Below are 12,796 nucleotides of genomic sequence, written 5' to 3'. Positions count from 1 at the left end.
TAAACGAATCAGAACCGATTCAGAACTTGTTGGTTTCAATACTGGTTTTCTATAGATTTCGAAAAAAAGTGTGTATATTGAAAGGATTCATAACCGATTCACAACCGATTCATAACCAATTCATATTTGCGGTTAAAATTTTTTTTTTTTGTTTTAAATTGTAAATTTTTTTGCTGTTACTTTTGGATAGTTAAAAAATTAAAACAATTAAAAAAAAATAAAAAATTTAAAAAAACGTAATCAAGGTTGAAGAATTTGGACTATTTTTGGCTCAATTACCTGTCCAGGTTTCTAGGATAGCTTTAAGTGTATTTTTTGTTGCTGCTTTTTGAACAGTTTATCGATTAATCGATAACCAATCGTTTAACCAAACCTCGATTTAAAATCGACTGCATTTTGCGCTCGCTATGGCTCTTATTTTAATAGTAAATAAATAGAAATTCGATATAAATTCGATATATTATAGGCTTATATTTCAAAACGAAAGGGTACCCTTTTTCCACAATTTCCCACATTTTTCCTCTGGGATTTATCGGCCAAAGGATGCTTTCGTTTTCTTATTTTTTTTTTGCCAAATTAACATATCGCACAGCCGTCGCAGCATCGTCCTTGCCTCGTCGTTTTGCTCGACTTGCCACTTTGAGGCGCGCGCGACCTTATGTGTCTGTGTGTGTGTGGGGCATGGGGCATGAAGCCTAGGCCTATGGGCCATTGACTGGCTGTCGCAGTAAGGCCTGCAGTCAAGTCCTTTTTGTTTGTTTTTGTGAGCCCGAGCTTCATGGTTCATGGCAAAACCTTAAGGAAGAATTAACCTTGTAAATAAACACTCAACCGCAGGGGCTAGGGTCAGGGCCAGGCGAGGCCAGAGAGCCGCTTAAAGGCGTGTTCCGATGATCTTTATCGCCATCATTGGTATCATCGCTATTCTCGCTGTAAAAGACTCCGCTGGGAGACGACTCGTTACCCTCTTCTGACTCCACCTCGCCCTCCGACTCGACCACAGCGTAGAGACCCAGAACCCACAGACGATACTCCACAGACACCAGTCATGCCGAAGGTGATCGCCTGTGGACCATGGGATCCATGGGATGTAGAACCATCGAGAGCTGGTGGGTCTCCTACATCGTTGCCTTTTTGTTTGGGTTTCTCTCTCCCAGTGTATCTGCTGCTTCTTGCAACAATCTGGCAACGTTTTTAAGGGTCAAAAAAGAATGTCAACCAACGGTTTTTACCCTGCTCCTTCAATCTGGCACTCCTTAACCCTTTTTCTCTCTATCTCTCTCTCTTTGTCTCTGTCGCTGTGTTTTTCTCTCCTTTTTTTCCGGGAATCTTTCTCTTCATTCAAATGATTCATTGTATGCCATGAATGCAGGTAGTGTTTTCCCTTCGATGTTTGTTTTTTGTTTATGTTTTGCCCAGTCTCAGGGTGTATTTTGTACCCCGCAAAAGTAGCGTGCGAAAGGGATATGAATTTCCCTCCGCTCTCATTGCAAACCCCCAGCACAGGGTATCCTTTGGTCTTTAGTCGTGTACGAGGATCAACCCTTCCCTCATTTCGTATTAGTTTTGATTTGTTACATTGGTTTTTGTTGCTCTCCGGCACTGTTCCTGCTGGTAGAGTGGCAGGACAATAAAAACCATTTCATTTGAATAATGTGAAAACATTTTGTTAGGACGACGCCCCCCCCCACTAGCACCCCACAGCCATCCACTGTCATTGTCCTGAATTTCCCATAGTTTTTTGTGCTGGTTTTTTTGCCTTTTAAACTGCTCTCCAACTGGCATGCCTTTGTCTGCAGACAGACATACAATCGCATCTTATAGACAAGGCTCTGGGGCCATTGATTGCCAATTGATGGACAGATGAAGGGCAAAGGCGGAAAAATGATTGAATTTTCGGCCTTTAGCTGCACGAATTAGCAAGAGACCAGGCCATTTGTATGGCACATGCTATTGATAATATTATCGATTATCCAATGATTTTTCTGTACATTACTCATAAATATAATCCAAAATAGAAAAAAAAAATATAAATGATCGATAAGTTTTATCTTTGATCGATTATTAACCGATATATGGATAGATTTCTTACCTTTTTGGCCTTATATATCGATATTTATCGATGAATTTCGTTTGTTTAATGCATTTTTTTACGTTTTCATGTTTCTGTGCGTTATGCCCAGAAATCGCACCAAATATTATCGATTATAGCCCATATATATCGATCTTTGCCGATAAATTTTTGATTATTATTAGAAAATGTTTAAATTATATCGAAAAATGGCAAATATTTATTAGATGGTACAACCATTATCCATTATATTCCATAAAAAATACAAAATTACTACAATAGGTATAATATTGAATTTATTTAATTGCAATTCATTGGGCGTTTTTCCCGTGAAGCAAAAGCAACTTTAATCGGCGTCCGATGGGAGAGGCAGCTGGTGGGATTTTCCAATATATGATCCAAAACGAAAGCCCCCGACCAAAAAAATCAACCGCGCAAGCCCCTAATTATGGGCACTTTTCTTTGTGCTGTTCGTGTGGGAAAAAATGAAGAATCGCTGACTTTCGGATGGCAAAAGGACATTCAATCATTGATTGTAGGGCGGAACTGTTTCGCCTAAAAGTGTGCCACATTGTCCATGTCGGAGAGATTATTGCTATTTGGAGCATTTACCCGACGTGGCGCGACGCGACAGACACGGAGGAGGACCTGGCTATACCGTACACGTATAAATGAATAATTTGTCCGTCCCCTGGTTCCCTATGTGCCTCATTCGGTGGCACATATAATTGCCCCAATGGAAAACATGTTTGTGGGTCACTCGCCACAAGAACGTCTTCATATTTGATTAGATTAGTGACTAATCAGCAGGCGCGTTTCGGTTTCTCGATTCTCGATTAGTGGCCTGCAATTAATTGAGAAGTTCTCAAGGGTTTAATCATCGGCATTGATTGATTTAAATGGTTTGTGGGGCATTCATACACACGACCTATGGCCTATGGAGCTATGGCTATTGACAATCCGAGAGCGATAATTTTATGTATTTTTTGTACTTAATTCGATTATAATTCCTATCGTTAAATGTATCGATAATAATTCTGTAATTTCTGATTAATTTAGAATTTTCCACGATTTTTGAAAAAGTTTTTCTGTACATTACAGATCCTAGAAATATTGACATTTAAGAATAGTTTTTATCGATTATTTTTCGATGATTATTTCCTTTCCAGTAGGCCCTGCCTTTTTCGTTAATTCTTTGCAGTTATGACCTAAATTTTCTCTCAACTTTTGATCTCGACTAATAGCTAAAACCATGGCTGATAAAGTGTACGCAAATCCGTTTTACCGAATCGTTCAAGAACAATCCAAGGTCTTTAGTACAGCCGTAGAAGCTTTCTCTATTAACGCAGATCGCGAGTTTGTGCGGAGGATGCATCAGAAGGTCCTTAAGTGCTCCACGAAGTGCTGTAAAAACACCAATGACAGTGCCTTAGCTGTGGAACTCTGCGTTGATCGTCACTTGCCCAGGCCATTGCCAGCGGAGACTGACATCAAATGGACTCTAACAAAGTTCATGATTCCCATAGTGGACTGCATGTTCCACTGTCGCTACACAGAGAACTCTTCCACGGCTTGTGAGGTTAAGTGTATGAAGGAAGTGCCGCAATTGATAGAGGACATGTTTGGCGGAGAGAAAAAATTAAAGAGAACTGATAACTAAATCCATTTGTACACCCATCAAATAAACAATCTTGTAAGGCGAGCACAAAGTACCAAAATGGGGGTTTCGAACACTGAAATATGGAAATTACATCTGTGAAATGTCCTTGAAATGTACCGTTTCTAAGTGCACGCTTCTGGCTTTCTTTTTTCTCTGAAGAAGGACCTCCCTTCTAATTTTTTGTGGGGTATTTTTGCATAAATGAAATCAAGCATATCAGGGTATCGATATTTATCGAAGGAGACCCGAAGGAGAAGCAACAGATTTTGGTATAAGTCTGAGCCTTGAGCAATGAAAAGCCTTTTTTTCGCATATTTCATGGTATCGATAATTATCGATTAAACCCATGCTTTTTGTTGGCAACTGTACTTTAGTGCAATGCACAGCATCGGGAACGCAGCAAATGATTTGCCTGGAACCAGAGACGACGCCAGCAACCAGTAGCGCTTGCAGCTCTCCCACGCCGCCCCCGTGCGCCGTCTCCTCCGTAATGTGCCAACTGTTGAGTTTCCTTCCGCTTCCGACGGACGCCGACAGAGGCCTGGCAGAGAGTGGGACAGCGTCAGCCAGAGAGTCGCCAGCGAGAGCGAGATGGGCGCGTGGGCGAGTGGATGAGGGAGAGAGACGGAGAGACGGAGAGAAGCCTGCCTGATATGGCCTTTTAGCCATAATCTATCTCCCTCTCTGTTGCGCCCGCCCACGCCGCCAATGGCGCTCTCTCGTTCTCAGCGCCCGGCCGGCAGGCAGGCCTGCCTGCTTACAGGTGTTTATCGTGTGGCCCTCGTGTGTGCGCTACTCGGCTCCTAAACCCGAAGAGGTGGCTGGCGGCCTTCTCTCGACTGTCGGCTGTCGGCTGTTGGGTTTCGGGTCCGTGGGTCGGTGGGTTGCGTCGCCTCTCGCCGGCGCGTGTGCTTGTGTGTGGGATTGCGCCGTTATATTCCTGGCGTCGCTGCGCTTTGGCTTCAGTTTCATTTGAACAGTGGACAAGGCGCGTTGTGCCGCCAGCAGCGAACAAAAACAAACACTGAGACTCAACTCCAAAACTCAACTCAAACAAGAACCGAAAAACTCAACAAAAACCGACACGGAACCGAACTCTCTCTCGCTTCACCATCCCACACACACACACACACCCACACACGCACGATTGCATCCTCGATTGCGCATATAACTTCATTCCCGACTATCCTCCTTGACAGACATCGAAACGCTCTGAACAACTCAACATCAAAATTTCCAAAACCTCAAAACAAAAGTTTTTCAAACTAATTTCAAACATTTTCAATCAATCTTTTTTTTTTTTGTTTCTGTGAGTGTTTGTGCTTCAAAAATCTTTCAAAAATCCAAACTTAACTTCTCAATTGGCAAACAAAAATTCTAATTAAAATTTAAAACTCCACGAACTATAGGAAAAAAACAAACAAACAAAAAAGTATTTTCAAAAATAGCTACAAAATATTGAAATATCTGTAAGCTTAAGTTTGGTTTTTCTTGGCTTTACGTTTATGCTTCTGTTGTTTTCGTTTTGTTTTTCCTGTGAAAACTAATTCGATTTTTTCACGTACAAACATGTGCACAAAATTTTCGCTGGATTCGAACGACTAGAAAGTGCGTTGCGTCCGTTAGAAATTTCGGATTCAAAAACAGGTAAATATTTGAATCTTTATTTCTGAATATTTCCCACAAACTTGAACTGTAAGTTCTTGACTAAATTCGTGAGAGTGTTGTGTGAATGGTGTGTGTGCTTTTTGGGGGTTTGAAAACAAAAGGTTTTCAAAAATATGGTTTCGGAAAAATGGTATTCAATATTTTAGATAATGAAGGTATGTTGTGCAAGGAAACATTTCAAAATGCACTTTTGATAGTATTTTTGAAAATTTTGAAAGAACAACTTAAAGAAAATTTGAAATCTACAATTAAAATTCAAAGTTTCAGAATTTTAATACTGAAAAATATAAAAAAACATGCTAAGAAATCAGAAAAAAACTTACATTTTAAATATTAATTTTTTTAACTAGAGAACGAGGATATTATAATAGGCTTTCAGTTGCAATAACACAAACATTTTCTTAGATTACAAACAAAAAGTGGTAATAAATTTTAAACCCATTAAAATTGAGAATATTTAAATGACTCTTTTGCAAAATCTTAAAATAATTTCCAAATGAGAAAACATTTCCAAAACAATATCCGTAAGTATATCCGCATGTATATTGCTCTTAAATATTATTGAATATTTTTCTGGAGTCTTCCTGGTTTTACATATTACTGGATTGTTTTTTCTTTTGCGCTTGAAAGATGTTCATTTCCATTACAATTTTTAGTTTTTCTATGAAGGGAAAATTTTTGGCTAAAGGAAAAAGAAGAACCGCTTGTTAAACTCCGCCATTTCCACCGATTTCCGACCTCGGATGAATGGAATGGTGGAAAAACTGCATGCAACAAGAGCCACTCTTTTTGTGGTTAAGGATCTCCTCTGCTCTCCTCTGGCGGCATGTGGTGGCCTGCCTCGTTAACCAAACTTGTTGCCACATTCCCGCACACACTCACACACACATATGAGGGGGCAGGCAGCATCCTCCGCCGTTCTGGTCCGTTCCGTACGTGTCCTTTTGCTAATCGCTGCGTTTAAGGAACTGCACGATGGTGTCTCCCCACTAGCTGCAGCGCTAGTTTTGGCGCGTGACCAGCGGACCTTTCCGCAAACGGAGGTCAACAAAAAATTCTTTGATTTTTCTCCGAAGCAGCAACAGGAAAAACGCAATAGCGGTGTCGTATACGTGATATTCCTGTTGCTGTTTCAAGGCCATCCTTGAAGCAGATGCAAATGCAAAGGACAAAAAAAAAAAAAAAATGGTTGCAATTTGAAACGGAAATCTATGAAAATAATATTTATTCCCTGTCGTTGGCTAATTTAATTGCAATTTTATTTTAATTGGGCTTCAATTTAATTGCCTGAAAATGCCGGCCATTATGGTAGAGGAATTTTTTTTGTTTTTGTCAGTTTGTCACTTAATTAAAATTAATTTTGGAAACCGATTTTATTGAAATGGAATTTCAATTGAAATATTTGCTAAGGACTTAATGAATTCGTCCTGTTTATTGGGGGATTTATTGGCAGAAAAGCGTGGGCTTTAAAGGGTTTTTGTTGAAAGATTTTTGGAAGAAGTTCGACATTTTCAATAGATTCAAAAATCCATTTTCCCACTTTAGAAGTCTCTAGAGTTCTCGTTCGTTTGAGGTTTCTTTCGTTGGAGTTTTCATTCGTTAGATTTATGTTTCGTTAGAGTAGTCTCTAATAAGGCTACTCTCTCGTTGGAATGCTCTCCCGTTAGAGATCTATCTCTCTCGTTAGAGCTCTATCTCTCTAGTTAGAGCTCTATCTCTCTATTTAGAGCTCTCTCTCTCTCGTTAGAGCTCTATCTCTCCCCTAAGAGCTCTATCTCTCTTGCAGAGCTCTATCTCTCTCGTTGGAGTACTCTCTCGCTAGAGTAGTCTCTTTCATTAGAGTACTCTCTCGTTAGAGAACTTTCTCTCGTTAGAGCTCTATCTCTTTCGTTAGAGTTAGATCTCTCTCGTTGCACTCCCCTTCCTTAGGAGTTCCACAGAGTTCTGTACCTCCTTATAGACGTAGGACTTATCATTCGATAAGTGTCCTCCATTCACTACCTTAACGGCAAACGGAGTCGTCGCATCGGTTACAGAGGAATTGTATCTATCGTATCCATCGCTGATGATGATATCAATCGCCTGCGCTATCGCGCATCAACATTGTTTTCCACTTAAAATGCCATCAGGTATTTTGGTATTCGGGCTGGAACTCTGATACATTTGCCATCATACGCATAATATTTATTTAGCCAAAGGCCCCTGCAAAGCCCCCTCTTATCAATGCGGTGGGCTCTCTCTCCCCCCCCCCCACACAAAAAAAAAGGGGCAGCAATGAGCCAGATGATTGATTGCCCGGAATGTCGCTTTGCGGACTGCCAAGTAAATTACAGATTCGAATGCACATTCATGTCGTGTTTTTACCCCCCCCCCCCCCCCCCCCAAAAAAAAAATCCAAACAAAATGTCTATTAATTAACAGCTCGAATCCTACGAAAATACAATCTGCAATCAAAATGTCCGTGCGTTGCATGCATCCAAGCCGAACCCAATCGATGTCAAATTGCCTCTGGGATTATTTTGCAGTGTTTTTTCTGCGATTTTGTTTGCTGTAGAACCCATGGAAAGAGAGGAAGAATTTTGGTATATTTCTGGTCCAAGGAAAAACTTGTTATGCCTAAAGATATTCGAGGCGACAATATGATATGATATGAAGGAAGCCTATAATTTTCTTCTATTCGAAGCCCAATTCCAGAGCATTATTTAAATGCATTTCCACCTAAATCCTTCAGGCATTTATCATAACTAATTGAGTATAACCCGAAGATATCTACGGATCTCCCGCGGTAACAAATCCTTCCATTCTCTGATTTTTTGTTAAATTTTTTATTGGATTTTTTATGCACAAACAAAAAAAAAACCAAAAAATCACCGTAAAGGAAATGAAAATTGAATATTTCATGTGGGAGTCTAAAAAAAAGAAAAGCCAGAAGCGGAGAAAACCGAAAAAAGGCGAAACATCGAAATTCCCGAAACAAACAAATTTTTTTCTCCGTGTTTTTCCGAGGCTCGGCTGCTCGACCGCAAAAAAGTTGTAGAAAAAAAGGAAAACCAACAACAAACCCAAAAGCAGCATAGAAATTGAATACACAAAAATATTTTTAATTGAAAATGATTCAATTAAAAAATTTAATAAATTGCCAGACAAGACGAAAACCCATTTATTCTGTTAATTGTTTGTCATACGAAAAAGGGCTGACATTTATTTGACATCGAATGGAGATTCTAGCACGAAAATCTGAGACCCATCAATGATCATCCAATCTTCTGGAGAGTTGTATCTGTATCTCTGTACGCCCACCTGCAAATGGTGCCACAAATATGATTAAGTGAATTTGATATGAATATCCTCGAAAGCCGCCCCCACTCGAAGACCTTTGCAAACACTTTTCACTTGCTTTTCTTTCATTTCAACCTGAGACGAAGAGATGAAGGGCTAGAAGGACGGGGCAGGCAAAAGGCAGGCAAAGAGTTAAGTGATTGCTGCAGGAGCATCAGAGGATTGGCAGGCAGCAGGGCGATATCCAAACAGATGAATAGGATACAAAAACTGACAGTTGTAGACAGTTGTAGGCAAAACATCATGGAATACGAATAGGAATCGGCATACACACACGAATCTGTTTGGAGCCCCCAATTTCGGGCCTAATTTTGGGTCTATTTATGTTCTTGTCAGGGCACACAGCCACACAGACACAGCCAGAAACAAACATTAAAGCAGGAAACAGGAGTTGCTTTGCCGTTGGCAACGCCAGTTATGAGCCTTTAACAGGCAACACACAGCCATTGGGCATGGCCCTGCATGGCGGCAGTCGGAACTCGAATTTGGGGCAAAAAGTAACCGTTGCCACGATGCCTCCTACCATCTGGAATAACTAACGTAGTTTGCCTAAGCAATTTGGCACTTGTGCGCCTTATGCGACGAAGCCCATCCCAACATGACCTACGACCCAGGGCACAGTGAACCCACAATCGATGGAAATGCAATGCCAAAACATTGGAGGAACATTCCTGGTTCTCCTGTGAAATTGCTGCCTTTGTGTGACATCAACTTCAAGCCACTGTGCCGAACAGGTAGCTAGCCCCAGCCACAGCCGCACAGCGACTCCCCACCGATGGGGCAATATCTGCTGGAGACAGAGAGGACGATGTGGCACATGTGCTTAACTGCCAACGCGGGGGCCCCACCATGTCTCTGATATATTTGCATGCAAAAGTGTTGTCATTGTTGCCTGCTTTTGCTGCTGCCTGCCGCCTGCTGCCTGCCAATGATAAATGCAAATAGGTGGAAGACATCCCGTAGAAGAAGCAGGGCCAACCCCATGAAGGGGGGGGGGGAGGGGATTCTAAACTGCAATCTGCTGCTGATTGAGAGCGTTAATCCAGCAATACGCGGCCATCGCCAAAAGCGATTGACAAACGATGTACAAATACAGACATTTATTTGATCAGAACTTGCGGACTAGAGGGAAGGGAAAGGAGGTTTTTTGATCAATCAAACTATGAAACAGAGGTATACACGGGTGTTATCCATAAGCCCACATATCCATAATATCACAAAATAAAATGCATATTTTTAATAAAATAAATTAAAAGTTTAATTAACAATTTAAATAATAAATACAAAATGATCATAATTTTTTTTTTTTAGAAATGGAAAAATATTAATAAAAAAATGTATCAAAAATATCACAAAATTAAATGCATATTTAAAAAAAAAAAACTAAAAGTTTAATTAACAATTTAAATAATAAATTAAAAATTAATTACACTTTTGTATAACTAATCATAATTTTTTTTTTAAATTTAAAAATCTTAAAAAAATCGATTAAAAATATTACAAAATAAAATGCATATTTTTAATAAAAAACTAAAAGTTTTATTACAAATTTAAATAATAAATACAAAATTAAAAATGTAATACGCTTTTTTATATTTGATCATAATCTTTTTTCTATTATCGACTAAAAATATCACAAAATAAAATGCATATTTTTAATAAGAAAACTAAAAGTTTAATTAAAAATTTAAATAATAAAAAAAAATGAAATATTAAATACACTTTTGTATATTTGATCAAAATTTTTTTTTAGAAAAGGGTAAAAATAAATGAAAAAATCGATTAAAAAAAATAAAATGCATATATTTAATAAAAAACTAAAAGTTTAATTACAAATTAAAATACTTAATATAAATATACAAATTTTTTACGCTTTTCTATATTTAATCATTTTTTTTTTTTTTTGCTAGAAAACTTGAAGTGGCAATACTTTTTCTACCTCAAAAAATACCGATAGATACCAAGGAGTATCTATAGGATATAGAAAATTATATCTCATTTATTAGGAAAAGATACAGAAATACAGCAAACTTCTCCTTGAAGTCGTCATATCCTTCGCTTCTCTCTATAGCGTTTAGCCAATGAAATAAATTTTGACAAGCTGCAACTGCTGAAAGCTGAAAGCAAACGCCCCCCAAACCCCAAACGCCCAAACACCCGAGCCCCAAGCCACACATTTAACCCATTCAGAAGCCACTTCTGACGGTGGGAGCCCCACATTTTTATTACTACTACGACTACGACTACGACTATTCGTATTGTTATTTGCTTTGGAGTCATTGACACGCGCGCCCTCTGCGGCAGGACTCTCGCTTTTCGCTTTTTCGCCTGCTCTTTTGTTTTTTCTGGGGTTTTGACCAAAGGCAAGGAAAATACCCAAAATAACCCCCCACTATTTTCCATTTTCTCGTTTTTATTTTGGTGGCATTCCTTCAGTCATTTATGAAGGAACTTTGGGAAAAAAATGTCTTCAAAGTCTGGCGCAAAAAATGTCCATCTGGGTCCAACAAAAATGCCTTAAATTTGTTTTCTGTTTTGCGTTGTTGTTGCCATCAGCAACAGATTTTCGTCATGCATGAAAATCCAAATGAAAATGGCATAAAAGAATGATGGATGTGCCACCGAAAAAGTGTGCGGAACGGGGCGGAGTGGAAGGTAAATGGCAGCATCATCTGTAGATTTGATTTCTTTATCGAAAGAAAGATGTTTTTACATGAATTTCATTCAAAGCAATTTGTATGCACATGTGTCTTTGTCTTTGTCGTCCATGCATTTGGGGGTCTTAATTGCAAGGCTGACACTTGACCTTTTGGATGGGATGGATGGCTGGATGGATGGCATGAATAATTGAAGTAAAACTGTTGGCCCATGTCCGAGTCCGTAGCCCTCTTCTTGGGGCTTAAGCATACGATACGACAAGACACTTGGCCACGTTGACAGCTCATAAAATTTGCATATAAACTGCTTAGCCCAGTAAAAGACTCTAGTTGGCCTTTGCTGTTGCTTCCACTTTCCCCATTTCTCCGTTTTGCCGCCAGCCTTGACCACGCCTCTGCCCCTCTCGTCACTCCTCTCCTCTTGTCTCGTGGCAGGCTGCAACTTTGCTAATTAGTCGGGAATTAGCCAGCAATTCCAGCAACTTGAATGCTGAATGCTTACTCGTACAACTCGTGATGGAAGTCCGAAAACTAAGTTTGCAACTGCAATGAATATTTAAAAATAACATTCGAAATTAGATCTAAAATTGTTGAAATTGTATTTTGTGAACAATGGCAAAGAGAGAGAAATGTTTCGTAGATCATATTTGATGGGAGAAAGTCTTTATTCCAGAAAGTCTCATATCAAGAAACAAACAAAAAAAATATGAATGGTAAAAATAGTAAGAAAAATAATAATAATAATAATAATAATAACAAATAAAACAAATATTTAAAAATATAAATAGTAATAAAAAAAAATAATAAGAAATAGTAATACAAAATAAGAATAAAAAAAATTAAAAATACAAAAAATATTTAAAAATATAATTGTTAAAAATATTACTAAAAAATATGAATGAAAAAATATAAAATAATAATAAGAAATAATAATAAATAAATAATAATAGTAAAAAAATAAATAATAGTAAAGAAATAATAATACAAAATAAGAATAAAAAAAATAATAAAAAATAAAAATACAAAAAATATGAATATTAAAAATAAATATTAATAAAAAAATATGAGTAAAAAAAAAACGTAAAATAATAATAGGAAATAATAATAAATAAAAAATAAATAATACAAAATAATAAAAAACAAAAATATTTAAGAATATGAATAATAAAAATAGTAATAAAAAAAAAATGATAAGAAATAATAATACAAGCAAAAAATAGTGACAAAACTTTCTATTCTATTCTATTCCAATATCGAAATTAGCAATACAAAACACTACAAATAAATGATACTAGAAAGTGCTACTAAAAATCCTTTCATTTGGAAAACAAGATATTTACTTCCAAATAACGTTTCATGCGAAATGGAAATGTGCAAATATCCCTTTGTTTTCCCTGAAAA

The 12,796-nt window shown here is 38.0% G+C and overlaps 1 protein-coding gene across 1 annotated transcript; it reads left to right on the top strand.

Moving 5' to 3' along the window:
* Positions 1 to 3,323: 3,323 nt before the first annotated feature.
* On the top strand, positions 3,324 to 3,731 carry LOC117187193 (protein FAM136A). Its single transcript, XM_033389331.1, has one exon. It carries the CDS (start codon positions 3,324 to 3,326, stop codon positions 3,729 to 3,731), a length of 408 nt encoding a protein of 135 aa, XP_033245222.1.
* The last annotated feature ends 9,065 nt before the right edge of the window (positions 3,732 to 12,796 follow it).

The sequence above is a fragment of the Drosophila miranda genome, chromosome XL, assembly GCF_003369915.1.
Source record: "Drosophila miranda strain MSH22 chromosome XL, D.miranda_PacBio2.1, whole genome shotgun sequence".
In the NCBI taxonomy this organism is placed as follows: domain Eukaryota; kingdom Metazoa; phylum Arthropoda; class Insecta; order Diptera; family Drosophilidae; genus Drosophila; species Drosophila miranda.
Note: the sequence above shows the minus strand (reverse complement) of the source record. Positions and strands in the feature narration are given on the sequence as shown.